This window comes from Chiloscyllium punctatum, chromosome 14, assembly GCF_047496795.1.
Source record: "Chiloscyllium punctatum isolate Juve2018m chromosome 14, sChiPun1.3, whole genome shotgun sequence".
NCBI classification, from domain to species: Eukaryota; Metazoa; Chordata; class Chondrichthyes; order Orectolobiformes; family Hemiscylliidae; genus Chiloscyllium; species Chiloscyllium punctatum.
Genome location: NC_092752.1, coordinates 330,747 through 349,041, shown reverse-complemented (window position 1 = coordinate 349,041; position 18,295 = coordinate 330,747). Strand labels below are relative to the sequence as shown.

The window sequence follows — 18,295 nt, the reverse complement described above, 5'->3', positions numbered from 1 at the left end:
GTGCTTCCAATTAAACTTGTTGGACTATAAACTGGTGTTGTGGGATTTTTAACTTGGTTCTGTAGGGAATACTTTAGTAGGGGAAAAAATAAACATTATGCTTGTACTGTCTAAATTGAACTGGAACTGCATTTAAACGACCAAATTCCTACAGCAGTAGATAACTCAAAATAAAATAAATTGAAAAATACTTGCAAAAAGCAAATGTAACATTTTACTTACAATACCTCCTCTAGCAGACCTTCCAACTGTGAAGCCTGAGGTAACACTGACTGGGGTCAGTGCTGAATGGCCTGTGTTTAATCGGGTTGTGGGCCTCCTACGGCCCCCTTACTTGTTTCTGGCTGCTGTCTGGTAGTGCCTTTTGGCAGGGCAGCTGCATCCCTTTTGTCCAGGATCCACTTGGGCCACTGCTGGATAAAGCTAACTGCCTGAGCCGGTAATAACAAATCTTGCAATAGACATCAAGATTTTTCATCCAAATAACTTACAAATGTTAAAGCTAAACTTTGCTAAACAAGGTGATTTTACATGCAAACTATATTTTGACAAATAAGCTCACAATGTACCTCATCAATGACAACATTAATTGTCAAGCTTTTCACTGCTCTGCTCTCCCTGGTGCATCTTGGCTGAGGTGCAGGGAGCAGCCCTGGGTCTGCAGTTCCTAGCGCCTTCTCACCTACTGGTGACCTGGGAGGAGATCCAACATGTGCCTCCAAGGTTACCACAGATTGGGGTGATGTTCCACAAATTTTCTTTGCACTATTAGGGTCAGTGCGCCAACACAACAAAGTCCTTTCAGCTGCTTCTCTTCCCCACCTCCACTCCACTCCACCACTGACACTCCTAATATCTATCACCAATACTGGGAAGTTCTTTGGCCACTCAGGCATTGATATCATCGTCTGTCACGAGATGAAGTCGGCAGCTGAGCAAATGAACTCTAACCGTTATTGTGAGTGCAACCTTAGTCAATGAATCATACAGCATGGAAACAGACCCTTCAGTCCAATGAGTCCATGCTGAACATAATCCCAAACTAAACTAGTCCCACCTGCCTGCTCCTGGCCTGTAGCCCTCGAAACCTTTCCTACTCTTGCACTTATGCAAGTGTCTTTTGTTAACTTTATTTTTATAAAATCAACAGTTGCTTCATTTATCAATGTAGGAATTTAGGAATGGTCACCATTTCAGATTAGAGTTTAATGCTCTTGGTCTGATGTCAAAACGGCTGAAAAACCAAACTACACTTATCACATTAGCTGCAATGGGAAACTTTAATCTGCTCAATACTGTTACAGTGAAAGTCATGTGCCTCAGGAATGCAACAACATTGTTTACTGAGAACTTACTGTTTTCCAGGATGGTTTTTCAGCGAATCTAACCAAAAGCAATATCCTTCCATGACATTTTGTGCAAAGTTAGGAACTTGAGAATGTAAGAATGTTCAGCTGTTGGCTGTTATATCTATGCCAACATTGTCCCTTTTAGGGCAAGTACATTAACAATGAAATATGGCTGAAGGTAGAACACAGAGAGTGGTGGTGGAGGGTTGCTTTTCAGACTGGAGACCGGTGACCAGAGGTACGCCACAAGGAATGGTGCTGGGTCTGCTGGGTCCATTATTTGGATGTGAATACAGGAGGTATGCTTGTAAGTCTACAGATGATACCAAAATTGGAGCTGTAGTGGACAGTGAAGGAGATTACCTCAGAGTACAAGACCTTGATCAGATGGGCCAATAAGTGGCATATGGAATTTACTTCAGATAAACGTGAGATGTTGCATTTTGGAAAAGCAAATCAGGACAGGATTTGTACACTTCATGGTCAGGTCCTGGGAGCGTTGGTGAACAAAGGGACCTTGGGAGTGAAAGTTCATAGCTCCTTGTAAGTGGAGTTGAAGGTAGTTAGGATAGTGAAGAAGGCGTTTAGTAAGCTTGCCATTATTGGTCAATGTACTGAGTATAGGAGTTGGGAGGTCATGTTGCAGCTGTACAGGATATTGGTTAGGCCATTTTTGGAATATTGTGTACAATTCTGGTCTCCCTGCTACAGGAAGGATGTTGTGAAACTTGAAAGAGTTCAGAAAAGTTTTATAAGGATTATAGCCAGGGTTGGGAGATTTAAGCTGTAGGGAGAGTCTGAATAGGCTGGAACTATTTTCCCTGGAGCGTCAGAGGCTGAGGGGTGACCTTATAGAGGCTTGTAAAGTCATGAGGGCCATGGGTAGGGTAAATAGACAAGGTCTTTTCCTTGGGGTGGGAGAGTCCAGAATTAGAGGGCATAGGTTTAGGGTGAGAGGAGAAAGATACAAAAGGAAGCTGAGGAGCAACTTCTTCACATAAAGGGTGGTGTGTGTCTGGAACAATCTACCATAGGAAGTGGAGGAGGCTAGTACAATAACATTTAAAAGTCATCTGGATGGGTATACGAATAGCAAGGGTTTAGAGCGATATGAGCCAAATGCTGGCAATGGGACTGGATTAATTTAGGATATCTGGTCAGCATGGACAGGTTGGACCAAAGGGTCTGTTTCCGTACTGTACAACTCTATGACTCTTTATCACCCCAAATGAATTACCATCTGAATCACTGACTTGCTAAGAGGGGATGCAAATTATGCTTTTACTCAGTACTCTATTGAATAAGAGGTAGCTATGCCGAAATTCATTCATTCAGGGTGGTAGTTAGATTGTCTCTTTTTGGAGATGGTCATTGCCTGGCATTTGTACAGTGTGAATGTTACTTGTTTCTTTTCAACCCAAGCCTGGATATTGTCTACATGTTGCTGCATTTGAACACGGACTTCTTCAGTATCTGAGGAGTCACGAGAGGTGCTGAACATTGCACAATCATCCCCACATATAACCGTATGATGTAGAGAAAGTCATGATGAAGCAGCTGAAGATGGTTAGACCTAGGGCACTACTGTGAGGAATTTCTGCAGAGATGTTCTGCACCTGAGAAGATTGACCTCCAACAATCACAACCATCTTCCTATGTGCCAGATATGTTTGGAGAAGAATAGACTAATCAAAGATAATCAGCATGGCTTTATGCAGGGGAGCTCTTGTCTCACAAACTTGATTGAGATTTTTGAGGAAGTAACATAGACAACTGATGAGGATCAGACAGTGGATGTTGTCCTCATGGGCTTTATTAAATCTTTGACGAAGTTCCTCATTGTCGCCTGGTCCAGAAGGTAAGTCACATGGCATCTAAGGTGAGTTGGCAAGTGGAATTCAAAATTGGCTTGGTTATAAAAGACAGAGGGTAGTTGTGAAAGAGTATTTATCTGACTGTGATCAGTGATCTTCTGCAAGGATCAGTGCTGGTACCTCTGTTGTTTTATTAAATAAATATAAAAATGATTTAGATTGAAAACGTAAGTGATCTGATTGGTGGAGATGTGGATAGTGAGTAAGACTATTAAAGGATACAGCTTGACAGAAAAGTTGGACAGAGAAATGGAAGATGAATTTTGATCTAAGTATGAAGTGATGTATTTTGGGGGAGTGAAATGCAAAAGGAAAGTACGCAGTAAGTGGCAACACAAGTGGATAAGGTGGTAAAGGCAGCATATGGCATGCTTGCCTGGATCAGTCAGGGTACGGAATACACTAAGTTGGCAAGTCACGTTGCAGCCGATAAAACTTTAGTTAAGCCAAATCTGGAGTACAGTAGAACCCCGCACTCGCAAGGGGTATGTTCCAGGATCTACCGCGGAAGCCCAAAACTGCAGATAGGAGCAAATCCATTCAATTAAATGGGCAATGTACCTTCCTGGCAGCCTCATGGTCCCTGGTTCTGGAATGTTTCAGCCATGCTCAACTGCAGGTAACTGAAACAACTGAAACATCCTGTATTTACTGCACTAAAGAAAGGATGTGGCAGCTTTAGAGAGAGAGTGCAAAGGAGGTTTAGCAGGATTTTGCCTTGATTGGAGTGAATCAGCTATAAAGGAGAGATTGGACAAACTTGAATTGTTTTCGCTAGAGCGTCAGAGGCTAAGGGGAGACTTGATAGAAGTATATAAAATCAAGGAGAAGAAATGGATAGGGTGCATAGTCAAGAGTCTTTGGCCCACAATGGAAATGTCAAATATTAGGGGACATTGATTGAAGGTGTGAAGGGAAAAGTGCAAAGAGATGTTACATAGAGGATGGTAAATGCCTGGAATGCAATGGCAGAGGAAGTGGCAACACTTATGAGGCATTTTAGACAGACACCTGAACAGGCACAAAATAGAGGATGCGACCACATGCAGGCAGTTGGCATCAGTTTAGAATGGCATATTAGTAGGCACAGACATGATAGGCCAAAAGGCCAGTTCCTGTGTTGTACTGTTCAATGTTCTATGACCTCCAAACAGAGATCAGCTCCCCAAGGAGCCAGGGCTCCTTGATGCCACACTTGTTTAAATGTAGCCTCGATATAAAAGCCTGTCACTCTCATCTCACCTCTGGAATTCAGCTTCTTTTTTGTTCATGTTTAAACTAAGGCTGTAATATGGTTAGAAACTGAGTGGCCCTGCTGGAACTGAAACTAAGCATCTGCAAGCAAGTTACTGTTAAGCATTGTTGATAATACATTCCATCACTTTACTGAGGGTTGAGAGGAGACTGAAGGCTTGTGCTATAGAACTTGTTGCGCCCATAACCAAGCTGTTCCAAGACAGTTACAACACTGATATCTACCAGACAATGTGGGAAAACTGCTCAGATATGTCCTGTACACACAGCAGGACAAATCTAACCCAGCTAATTACCACTCCATCAAACATTGATAAGGGAATTAACATACTGGCAGAAGGCAGAGCCTGGGGATAAAGAAGTCAAGATTAGAGTGGTACTGGAAATGCACAGCAGATCAGGCAGCATCCAAGGAGCAGGAAAATCGACGCTTCAGGCAAAAACCCTTCATCAGAAGTCTGGATATAAGTTTGCTTGCTGAGAAGTCTTTTTCAGGATGGCAGCCAGTGGTTAATGGAGTTTGACAGGGGTCAGTATTGGGACCACAGCTATTCACATTGTACATTTACAATCTGGATGAACAAAATGGGGCCATTGTTGCTAAGTTTGCAGACAACACAAAGATGGGTGGAGTGACAGGTGGTGTTGGGGAGGCAGCGAGGCTGCAAAACTTGGACAGGCCGGGAAAGTGGGCAAAAAAGTGGCAGATGGCATAGAATGTAGGAAAGTGTGAGGATATACACTTTGGTAGGAAGAATAATTGTGTGGACTATTTTCCAAATGGGGAAAGGCATCTGAAATCTGATTCACAAAGGGACTTGGGAGTCCTAGTTCAGGATTTTCTTTAAGATTAACATGCAGGTTCAGTTGGCCGTTAGGAAGACAAATGCAATATTAGCATTTATTTCAAGAGGGCTAGAATACAACAGCAGAGATGTACAGCTGAAACTGTATGAATCTCTCATCAGACCACATTTGGAATGTTCTGAGCAGTTCTGGGCCCTGCATCTACAAAAGGATGTACTGGCCTTGGCAGGGTAAAGAGGAGGTTCACAGGAATGAATACTTGTCATCTAAGGTGTAACGCGGTTCTCTGGGTCTCTACTTGATGGCTTTTGCAAGGGAGTGTGACTGTGTATGCAGAGGCCTTGATAAAGCACATGGTCAGGTGAATTGGTCATGCTAAATTGCCCGTAGCGTTAGGTGAAGGGGTAAATGTAGGGGAATGGTTCTGGGTGGGTTACGCTTTGGCGGGTCGGTGTGGACTTGTTGGGCTGAAGGGCCTGTTTCCACACTGTAAGTAATCTAATCTAATGTGGAGAATAGCTTCCCAGTAGTACAAGAGAAGAGGATCCGAGGGCATAGCTTCTTGGTGCAGGGAAGACCCTTTCAAATTGAGAGGAGGAGGGATTTCTTCAGCCAGAAGGTGGTGAATCTGAATTTTACAGAAGGCTGTGGAGGTCATGTCACTGAGTGTACTTCAAACAGAGGTATTTAGGTTCTTGATTCATAAGGACATCAAAAGTTACTGGCAGAAGGCAGAACAATGGGGTTGAGAAACATATCAGCCATAATGGAATGGCACAGCAGGTTCAACGGGCCAATTGGCCTAATTGTGTTTCTATACCTATGGTCTTATGACACATGGTAATCAATAAGCGGGTTTCATGGACTTCATAGGGTCCGGAGTCAACATGGAGGACTCTCGCAGCAAATCCTGTGCCGCCACCTCTTCTGGGTCTGTCCTGCCACTGGAACTGGACATATATCTGGGACATTGTAAAGAATGTTTCTGTAATTATGATGAGGTTGAGGTTAGGTGATTGCTAGACCTACCTGAGAGGTCTCTATTTCTGGTGAAGGGCTTTTGTCCAAAACATCAATTTTCCTGCTCCTCGGATGCTACCTGACCTACTGTGCTTTTCCAGCACCACACTGATCTAATCACTATCTGAGAGACAGCTCTCCCACTTTGGCGTCTCCACCCTAGATTTAGGGTTTAGGGCGAGATGGGAAAGATATAAAGAAAAAAGAGACCTAAGGGGCAACTTTTTCATGCAGAGGGCAGTACATGTATGGAATGAGCTGCCAGAAGAAGTGGTGGAGGCTGGTACAATTGCAACATTTAAAAGACATCTGGATGGATATATGAATAGAAAGGGTTTGGAGGGCTATGGGCCGGGTGCTGGCAGGTGAGACTAGATTGGGTTGGGATATATGGTCGGCATGGACAAGTTGGACCCAAGGGTCTGTTTCTGTGCTGTACATCTCTATGACTCTATGATTCTATTTGTAGAGTTCACAGAGCTTTTCGTATCATTATTGTTTCCAACACCCAGGTTGATGCCAGGTGATACATCTGGTTTCATTTTTTTTAGACTTTACAGCTATTGTTATAACCACATTGCTGTGACAGAGACCAGGTAAGGATAGCAGTTTTATCTCCATGAAGGTTCATGGTCATCATCTGACTCACTCAGATTTGTTACTGAATTCAAAGTGGAGTCCCCAGAATTTTACCTGAGTTTCTTAATTAATAGCCTAGCGGTAATAGCAGCAGGCCATTGTCTCCCTCAACTGTAACAGTCAGCAGCAAGAAGTCATTAATCACCAGACTGCATGCAAGAACTTCTTGCCCAGCACGTCACACTGCTAGGAAAAGCAAGAAGCAAGACAATCTTTCCAAAACGATCATACCATGACTGACTTAAGGAATAACAAAGCGCAGATGAAGAAATCAACACAAAATGTAAAATTCAATCTGGAGGGACTATTCAAAATATAAAGGATTAGATTCTCTCAACAAACTTAGTAGTTTTTAAGTCAGCAACATTTGGAATACGAAAGCCATAACGTTCAATGTACTAACCTGTATTTGAAGCCGAACGCTTGCCTCTCAAACTGCGGTAATTAGAAACTTCCAATGATTGGGTTAAATCAAGGTCATGAAGAATTAACAGATAACCAGATGATGTCGATATTAGCATCTTTGAACAGTCTGGTGTTAAACGCATTCTCATCAGGTAACGGGTGTGGAAGAATTTCTTATGTGGACAGCCTTCCTCTGTACATCTGTTTCACAACAATTTGATAGTAATTACTATAATCATAGGCATAGAAACATAGAAATTAGGAGTAGGCTAATGCCCCTCAAGCCTGCTCCACCATCCAACATGATCTGGCTGATCCTCTATCTCAATGCCACATTCCTGCTTCCTCTCCATTCCTCAACGTCTTTAAAAAATATCTATTTCTTTCATGAAAATATTCAGTGACATGGCCTCCGTAGTTTTCTGTGACAGAGAATTCCATGAATTCACGACCCTTTGTTTGAAGAAATGTATCCTACATCAGTCCTAAATGGTCTATCCTGTATCCTGAGACTGTGACTGCTGGCTATAAAAAAAAGCAGGGAAAGCATCCTCTCTGCATCTGGTCTGTGTAACCCTGTTTGAATTTTAAAAGTTTCAATCAGATCCCCTCTCATCATTCAAAACTTCAGAACCAATCGTTCCTGATAGGATAGTCCTGCTATCTGTAGACAGCCTTTGCAATACAAGGAGTGGAGCCATGATAAGTCTGTTGACGCTGTAGCAGCAGTTCAGGGGAGACGGCTAATGCAGTATTGGAGACAAAGAACAAAGAAAATTTACAGCCCAGGAACAGCCCTCCAAGCCTGAGCCAATCCAAATGCACTGTCTAAACCGGTCGGTCAATTCCCAAACATCTGTATCCCTCTGCTCCCCACTTACTCATGCATCTGTCCAGACGCATCTTAAACAAATCTACCGTGCCTGCCTCTACCACCTCTGCTGGCAACGCGTTCCAAATGCCCACCACCCTCTGTGTGAAGTACTGACTGCGTGTATCCCCTTTAAACTTTCCACCTCTCACCTTGAAAGCATGACATCTCGTTATTGAATCCTTCACCCTGGGAAAAAGCTTGTCTCTATCCACCCTGTCTATATCCTCCGTGATTTTGTAAACCTCAATCAGGTCCCCCCCTCAATCTCCTTTTAGTCAAGGATGTGGTCATATCGGTCAGGGTGTGGGTCATGGAAAGTCCCTTTGAATGGTCTTTAGAAACTAAGGAGGAAGGAGGTTGGGTTGGGGAAATAGCAGCTGCAGCCTCAACATTTTAGCCTTCAGGATTGGGAGCTGAAGGCGGTGAACAAGGGCACAGTATGTTATGAAGGGTGTGGAAAATAACTGTACAAGACGGCTTGGAAGGGTATTGTTGGGGGCTTGTACACACTAAAATGGCATAAAACACGAAATACGACACTAGGCATGGCCTCCTCATATGGCTGTGAGAGGAGGATAGGTAGATTGGTATAGATGAACATGGATGGGCTGGGTGGGGATTTACAGAAATGTGAATGCTGTGGGTTGAAGGGGTGGGCAACTTGGACTCACTGACAGGGTCAGGCGGAGGCTGAGGGTGAGGCTGAGAACTACTGGAGGAGGAGTGCGTACTTTTGCCATTCATCATGCTGGAAACAGAAAGCGTGCAATGGAAAGAAAATGGCTGTAACCACACTTGGAATAGAAAGGGCAAATGAAAACCTGTAAAAGGAGTAGTCTGCAGCACACTGTTCAGAAGGCTTTTAAATGGCAACATCATAAATCATATGCCTCGAAAAGGTCCAGCACAAAGTCCTGTACGCTGCGCCATTCACCCTCTTTGAAGGTGGCACCTTGCTTACACAGCTACAACTTTGCTCACAGAGGGATCCAAACATAAGGGATCATTATCATGGGGCAAAAGGTATCAGCAGCACAATGCATGCACATTGTTCCAGCCAACTGTAGCTGATCTCTGTAGCTCTGTTCTCAAACCTCAATTCATAATGCCTATTATTTGACCAAGAACTGCCACTAGATGGTTCATGGTTAAATAGGTTCATGATCATCATTTGACTCACTTTCAGATTTGTTAATGAATTCAAAATTGAGTGCCCAGAATTTTACCTGAGGCCACTGTTTTTCCCTCAACTGTAACAGTCGTCAGTAAGAAGTCATTAAATCACCAGAGTGCATGCAAGAAATTCTTGCCCAGCATGTCACACTGCTTGGGGAAGCAAGAAGCAACATACTCTTCTTCACCTCACACAATAGCTAAGTGCACTCCCTAGTTCTGCAGCTGGGATGAAATGAGCTTGCTCTGATGTAGTGACTGCTGGCCCTCAAGTTTTGACTGGGCAATCCTGGGGCCGTTTTTGTCTTGATGGGTAAGACACACAGCTTGAACTTCCAAGAATCAGAGAGGGAGAAGCCAGATGGAGGTGAAAGGCCAAGTCTGAGGAGAAACTGCAGAGGGTCCCCATGTGTAGTTCCTCCCCTTGCGGCATGCTTCCTGGCATTGCCCTGTGTCTTGGTAAGGAGAGCAAACCCAGGCTAGGCTCAAGGTTCATCCATCACACTGTTGCCATGCCTTCAGTCCTAGGGTACAACAGGTAGGATGTTCGACTGCAGGTATGTGTGGTCACCAGAAGGCCATCAGGGTACTGGGCTTGGCTCCCAAAGACAACCACCAACCTGCAAATAGAGGCATACAGTCAGTCAGTTGACTCACTGCACTGATGTAGTTTCTGGGCGAGACCATTGCCTCCCATTTGCCAGTGTTCCTTCTTGTGTATTTAGATCAAGTCCCTGTTTGTCATCTGGCCCTGGGCAGCTGGCTGCTCTCCAGCAATTCTCAGTGCCAGTGGCCTGGGCAATTATTTTGTCCGTCAGTTGCAGAATTGTCGCAGTAAGGTGTTCACCAGAGATTGTGTACCCTCTCGATCATTATGTTTCCTACTGGGGTATCACTATCTGGGCTGGTGGGGAATGCAGGTTTCGTAGGACGTCTCTATATCCTCAAAAGGTCAAGGATGGGGATGCTGGTGGAACCAGGTGTTTCAATGCTGAGATTGAGGGTATGCTTGTGAACGTCAAAAAAGTGGAGTAGGCATAACACCAATGGTTAGAAATGGCAATTGATGACTGGGAGCAATAATGGGGTTAATGGGACAGTGAGAGGCAATGGCATGCAGAGTGGGACATGGATGTTTCAGCATCCTTGCAGGAGTGATTCTGCTCTTCTTTTGCATGGGCCAAAATCCCTCAAGGATAAAGAGCCTGTTGTCGGCACCCCTCCACCCATTCGGCTCTCATCTCTTGCAATAAGCACAAGTCAATAAGAAAGATTACAGTGAGTGACACAGAAGTAAGTGCTGGTGCATGTAGGTAGACAGGTAGTGATATGTGATAAAGGATTGAGGCAGTAGAACAGAAGACATGCAAGATTAGTGCTGTGCAAGGCTAAGAGAAGAAAGCTAGCGAGGGAAGGTATTACTTTCATTATTGCCTGCAATATGGCACAAGCACTGGATGGAGGCATGTACAGTAGCAGTATGTCTATGTGGTGACAGAGATAAGAGCGTAGCAGCTTTGTCTGGCAGGGTCGAGATTATTGATCCTTCTGCAGCACTACTGGCCATTCCTCTGCATGCTGAAGATGGGACTGACTTGGACTATGACCTCAGACCGGTCTGGAAGGGGCTGATGGTACAGAATCACTGACAGTCCTTCAGGAAGAGGATGGCCCTCCTCTATACCACCCTGCTCACCAGGACCTCAAGGCCCATCAACAATTCGCAGTGCTATCTGAATTCTCTGAGACTGGGCAATGCCTGAACTGGCAAGTGCAATGAAGGGTGTTGTGTCCCAAAAAGCACTGAAAGAATCGCTGAACAAAGTCACCAAGAAACCAGCAAAGCAGTGAAAATCGTGGAAACAGAGCAACTCAATCTACACATACTGAGTGCTGACCCAGCTCCTTCCTTCCGTCAAAATTTCAAAGCCCATATACATCACAAACTCTGTCATTGATACCTTTCAGCATGTCAACCCAAGGCTTTGCACCTGACTCACTACCAGTGCAAGACCATTTCGGCCAGGAAGGTCCAGAATACTGTTCATCTTATGCTACCGGGGAAACTGTCTAACACTGGAGGTCCTGGTGGACAGGGTGGTGCAGAGGAGGGTCATCTTTTTCCTGAAGGACTGCTAGTGAAGCTGTGTCACCAGACCCTGTCAGCCTGATCGGAGGTCACAGTCCAGGTCAGTGTCAATTTTAGCGTCCAAAGGAATGGCCAGTAGCGCTGCAGAAAGACCAACCATCTCTTCTCCACTGCCAGGTGAAGTGCTATGCTCTTCTGTGTCACTGCATACACACACTGCTACTGCACCTGCATTCTTCCACTGCTTATGACACACAAGGCATTTGGTAACCTTGCCATTATTGGTCAGCGAGGTTGTACTGGACATTGGTTAGGCCACATTTGGAATTCTGCTTGCAATTCTGGTCTCCCTGCTATAGGAAGGATGTTGTGAAACTTGAAAGGGTTCAGAAAAGACTTACAAGGATGTTGCCAGGGTTGGAGGGTTTGAGCAATAGGAAGATTCTGAATCGACTTGGGCTATTTTCCCTGGAGTTCAGCAGCTGAAGGATGACCTTATAGAGGTTTATATAATAATGAGGGGCATGGATACATTAATAGATAAGGTCTTTTCACTGGGGTGGGGGGAGTCCAAAATTAGAGATCATAAGTTTAAAGTGAGAGGGGAAAGATGTAAAAGGAACCAAAAGGGGCAACCTTTTCATGCAGAGGGTGGTGCACGTGTGCAATGAGCTGCCAGAGGTAGTGGAGGAGGCTGGTTCAATTACAACATTTAAAAGGCATCTGGATGGGTATATGAATAGAGAGGATTTAGAGGGATATGGGCTAAATACTTCAAATGGGACTAGATTTATTTAGGATATCTGCTCAGCATAGACAAGTTGGACTGAAGGGTCTGTTTCCATGCTGCACATCTATATGACTCTATTTCCTGCAATGTCTTCCCTCACTGGGTCTCTTCCCTCAACCTTACACAGCACTAACCTTCAACGTCCTCTGTGCTGCCACTTCAATCCTTCAGCGTGTTTGGCCAGTTCCCTAACAGCATAAGTCACAAAAGCGAACACCAAGTATACCAGTTCCACTTAGATAGACCACGCTAATGAAAAATAATCCTCATCGCTAACATTTGTGTACATGCCCTTCAATGAGGGGGGCAGAATCAGAATGCCAATGCTGCCAGAGTGCCCAGATGGTTTTAGAGATGGTGCTGATGCAAGGTCTCCTTGGAGTCTTTGAGTGTAACCTTTGACTGTCATTGAGTAATGAGTAGTTGTGGAAAGGTTATGTGCTAAGCTGGGGCAGAAATAGGATCTGACAGGCTCCATATGAATGAGATAGGTAATTAATACATTGACTGGTGAGATATGGCAAGAAGACTTGCTAGGCCATTAGGTGACAAACACTCCAAAAAATTCAAAGTAACTGAGGTTCAGCCCCTGGACTTGAATTCTGCAAAGTCTGTCAATAAGCAAACTCTGTGCGAGGAAAGTGTGAGGTCATGCACTTTGGTAGGAAGAATAGAAGCATGGACTATTTTCTAAATGGGGAGAAAATTCAGAAGACTGAAGTGCAAAGGGACTTCTTAAGGTAAAATTGCAGGTTGTGTCAGTAGTTAGGAAGACAAATACAATGCTGTCATTCATCTCGAGAGGATGACAATATAAAAGCAGAGATGTACTTCTGAGGCTTGATAAAGCTCTGGTCAGGCTACATTTAGAGTATTGTGAGTAATTTTGGGCCCATACCTCAGGAAAGATGTATTAGCCAGAGGAGATTCACGAAAATGATCCCAGAAATGAAAGGCTTATTATATGAGGAAAGCTTGAGGACTCTCGGTCTATACTCAATGGAGCATAGAGGAATGAGGGGGGATCTAACTGAAACATACACAGTACTGAAAGGCCTGAACAGATGGATGTTGGGAAGATGCTTACATTGGCAGGAGAGAGGAGGACCTCAGGCCACAGCTTTAGAGTAAAGGGAAGATCTTTTACAACAGAGATAATGAGAAAACTCTTCAGTCAAAGTGGTGATCTGTGGAATTCATTACCATAGAAGGCTGTGGAGGCTAGATCATTGAGTATACTTAAAACAGAGGTAGATAAGTTCTTGATTACCACAGAGATCAAAGGTTACAGGGAGAAAGCAGGCAAATGGGGTTGAAAAACCTATCAGCCATCATTGAATTTTGGAGCAGACTAGATGGAATTGCCTAACTTCTGCTCCTATGTCTTAGGTCTTATGAGCAAGAATCTGGACAATAAGCTGCACCAGAGGTTTGTTCTATTCTGGCTGAAGAGAACATCCATTTTAAATCAAAACTTCTGAATTCATACTAAAATCAGTCGTTTTGGTTTCTGACTTCATTTGATCTAAATTATCATCACATTATAAATGAAAACAACTGTATCTGATTTCCCAGAAAAATGCTTCTACTAAGCGAGGTTCCATTAAAATTCACGAATATCATAAAGCTTATGTGGCTATATTAAAAACAAGTGTCTTTCAGAGGTGCTTTAGATCAAATAAGCCAGTGATTTCAAAAAATGGCATTAAACATACATAAATTTAACAATGTATTTCGGAACAAGAACTGCTAACATGTGTACAACATAAATTAGTCAAACAGTAAAAGATTAGCGATGGATAGAATGAGGCCCATATGGAACAGCGGGGTAAACACATCAGTGAAACAAAGTATGGCAGCTTTCAGAAGAGAGCTGAATATTTATTTGAAAGTGATTAAATTAGAGGGCGATGGGGATACAGTTGGAGAATGGGACCAGCTGGATGGCCTTTGAGAGTCATACAGGTATAATAGACCAAATTCTCCTCCTGTACTGTAAGAATCAATGAAATCCTATTCTATGAAGGGTTCTGTTTATTTGGCACTGAGTTATGCACTGTGTCTGTAATGCAGTTGAGAATGTATATTGGGTATAAGCAGGCAGGGAAAGAGTTAAGATCTGAGTTTTGTGAAACAAGAGGTTCAGCTGAGCATGACTCAGATCAGAGAGGATCTTGCAGTTAACATTGGGCTGCCAGAGACAAAGGTAATGGGTTAATGAGATGGAAAAGCATTCATTATGCAGAGCCATTTAACAAGATGAGGTAGCAGTCAGTATGTAACATCAGTTAGCAAGGTGAAAAGTATTTATTATATGAAGTCAGTTATTCATCATGTAATAGCAGATGGCTTAATCTTTACTACTGTCACCCGCTGATTGTAACAGTCACCCAATCAATACGCATGTTGCCTTAGCTGGATGCTCTTTCCTGTAAAATGACTATAGTTCATTGAGAAACTGCTCTTCCAGAAAAGACCGTGAGCTCATGCCCCTGTGCACGTGGGCAATCAATCTCTCTCCCTCCAGGGCCCAGAATAAAGATGAAGGAGGTAAAACTACACTGTGTCTCTGTGGGTTTTGCTTCGACTGGTGGGGGGGGGGGGGTACTGGACGACACAATCACATGGGAAAAGTCAGGCATCTCACGACAATGATAGTAGTATTCTAAATTCAGGAGTACATGTATTTGGAAAGGCAAGGACTGATTAGTGATCATCAATATGGCTTTGTTCGTGGGATTTCGTGTCACACTAACTTAATCAAGTTTTTTGAAGTAGTTATGAAGAGGATAGATGAGTGCAGAGCAGTGGATGTGATCTATATGGACTGCACTAAGGTGTTCAACAAGGATTTTCATGGTTGACTGATTAGCAAGGTTAGATCACAAGGAATATAAGGAGAACTGCAATTTATATAAAGAATTGGCTTGCAGGTAGAAGACAGAGTAGAGGAGGAGGATTGCTTATCAGACTCGAGGCCTGTGACCAGCAGTGTGCTGCAAGGATCGGTACAGGGTCCACTGCCTTTCGTCATTTATATAAATGATTTGGATGTGAACATAGGTGGTATCGTCAGTTAAGTTTACAGATACACCAAAATTGAAGGTGCAGTGGACAGCAAGGAAGGTTACCCAGGAGTACAACGGAATCTTGCTCAGATGGGCCAGTGGGCCGAGGAGTGGCAGATAAAATTAAATTTTGATAAATGTGAAGTGCTGCATCTTGGAAAGGCAAATCAGGGCAGGACATATACACTTAATGGGAAGGTTCTGGGAAATATTGATGAACAGAGACCTCAAAATGAAAGTTCATTGTTCCTTTAAAGTGGAGTTGCATAATTTAGGATATTTGGTCAGCATGAACGAGCTGGACCAAATGGTCTGCTTCCATGCTGTACAACTGTGGCTCAATTCAGAGAACCATAAACAGCAATCACATCACTGGTATTGTGGGTTTAAGGAGACATATAATAAATTACAATATAGCATCTGCAGTTTTTAAAAAACTTTTTGTTTGCATCAATGTTTTGACTCAATACAGGCCAGGAATCATTTATCTGAAAATCTCAGGACCAACTCGAATGAAGGATATATTTAGTTTTTCAGCTCCATTTACCTTAGCCTGTAAGGTCTTATACTAATTCGATCATAACCTAAAGGAATTAAAAACTAAAAATCACACAACACCAGGTTTTCATTATAAAATCTTAAGTTATCTTAAGAATGTGATTTAAAAGAAGTTCTAGGATTTACATATTAAAGAACCAAAACTAGCAAACCCATTTTAAAAGATGAAAGACTTAATCTAGGTTTGTTCATTTCAGTTACATGACACTGTAATCTTTTACTATTAATTCTGTGTCTTACAATCCTGCTTCACAACTACCTGATGTAGAAGCAGCACTTAGAGGCTAGTGCCTCCAAATAATCCTGTTGGACTATAACCTGCTGTTGTGGGATTTTTAACTTTGCCCCCCAAGTCCAACACCGACTCCTCCAAATCATGAATTAAAAGCTGACATTAATATTATTAACCCTGCCATTACCCAATTATTTGTTCTGGAATTAAATTTCAAAGTTGACCTCAGATCTACCCTCTGATATGGCCAAGCAATTCATTCAAGAAGGTGGCTTACTAGCACTTCTCAAGGGCAATTAGGAGTGCACATTAAATACTGGCATTAACAGCATCACCAATATCCCATGATGATAATGTGAAAGAAGTTTACATGGGATTAGGAAGCGTAAAGATGGTGGCAAATCATTAGATGAGGTAGCCATATAAAGAGATGAGAAAATAGGTTCACCGAAAGGAATGGTCTCAAGATTCAAGTTACTGCCTTCTTAGTGAAATATTACAGCCAAGATAATCAAAGCAGAAAGTAACTGTCATAAAAATAGAAAAAGACTTAATTCCTTCATGAACGTTAAAAATATATGACCAGCACTGCAGGCATAATTTTTTCGGCATTACATAAGGAGGTTTCCAGGGCTGTTTCATGGATGGATTTCTTTTCTCTCTCCTCGATCATTATCATCCTAAAAAAATCCATCCTGCTTTCCCATTTTTCAAATAATGTATTTTTCTTTTATTAGATGAGAGGGTTGCCAGCAAGGTCAGCATTTGTTACCCATCCCTAATTGTCCTTTAACTGACTAGTTTGCTAGGTTATTTGGAGAGCAGTCAAGAGCAAATTACATTGCTGTGGATTTGGAGCCACATTTAGGTCAAACTGTGAAAATATATAGATTTTCTTCTCTAAAGAAGTCACATGAGCTTTTTATGACAATTATGATAGTGACATGGTCACTGTACTGCTCTACATTCCAGATTTATTCATTGAATTAAAATTCCACCAAACTTGTTGAACAGACATCTACTTACCCGATTATGAAAGTGGAAAACAAAACTGTGGCAGTCCTGAATAATATTTCACATTAGTGACAAGATAAATGGTGACATATAATTTTTCTCATTAAAAATGTTGACACAGAAACTACACCACAGGTCTTAGAAGCAGGAGCAGTGTGCCACATCTCCAGTCAGAAAGTCAGGGTTCAAGTCCTATATGCCACAGAGGTGCATCATAACAGGTTGATTAAAGGAACTTAGGAACTGTTCCCCCAAAAAAATGACAAAGCAAACCTATGCAGAAAGGAAACGCTAGTTGTATTTTTAAAATCTCACCTATTATTTTTCCTGAAAAACTGTTTTTGAAACATACATCCATTGTTAAGAATTAACCATTCAGGGAAGAGAAATTGGCAAAAAGAATAGATGCCTTCCAAAGGTAGAAATAGTATTTTTACATTAATTTTGCACAATTTGGTATTTCCTTCCAGCCTTGTATAATTTTACATAATACAAATTCAATTTATTCAGCATACAAAGACTTGTTTAAAAAAAACATGCAAAACACCAACCTATTTGTGTCCCACGTGATTACATTCCCATCAAATCCTGATGTTACCAGCAGTCTTGTATTTGTATCATATTCAATGTTCTTTACCCAACTAGTGTGGCCGTGCAATGTGCAAACTTTTGAGTTGAGGTTACGTAAATCCCATAATGCTACTGTCGTATCATCAGAACACGTTGCAAACAGCCTGTTATCAAGGAACCTAAAAAGGAAACAGCAAATTGCTGAGCATTATGTAACAGTAAACATTTACCACTGCGCATAAAAGGAAATCTGAAGTAGTTCCAGTTTCAGATGTCATCCAAAATTATACTACCTCACTGGGAAATTTCCAGCTGTGTGTTTTGAGATTATGTATTCTAACAGAAACTCTAGGACAGTAATATACAGAATAAGGTTTTAAAAAATGTGAATACATTCATTTCTTCATGAAGAGACTGGAGAACATGTGAAACAGTTCTTCAGTAGGCTATAAATTTGAAAGCTTTTTTAAAAATTATCAAACAGTGAAATTCACAACTAATCTTGGAGGAACTGTTGGGCGAAGTTCACAGCACAGAATCAGATAAGTTAACCATTGTTTTAAGTGTGGCCTACGGAGA

The 18,295-nt window shown here is 42.4% G+C and overlaps 1 protein-coding gene across 2 annotated transcripts in view; it reads right to left on the bottom strand.

The window, feature by feature from the left end:
• wdr32 (WD repeat domain 32) overlaps nt 1-18,295 on the bottom strand; it is an 88,037-nt gene that overhangs the window by 31,217 nt on the left and 38,525 nt on the right. For both annotated transcript variants that reach the window (XM_072583701.1, XM_072583700.1), the window contains exons 3-4: nt 17,698-17,895; nt 7,347-7,549 (exon numbers count right to left, since the gene is read on the bottom strand). In XM_072583701.1, coding sequence (XP_072439802.1) covers nt 7,347-7,549; nt 17,698-17,895 — 401 coding nt within the window. The remainder of the gene's footprint in view (nt 1-7,346; nt 7,550-17,697; nt 17,896-18,295) is intronic.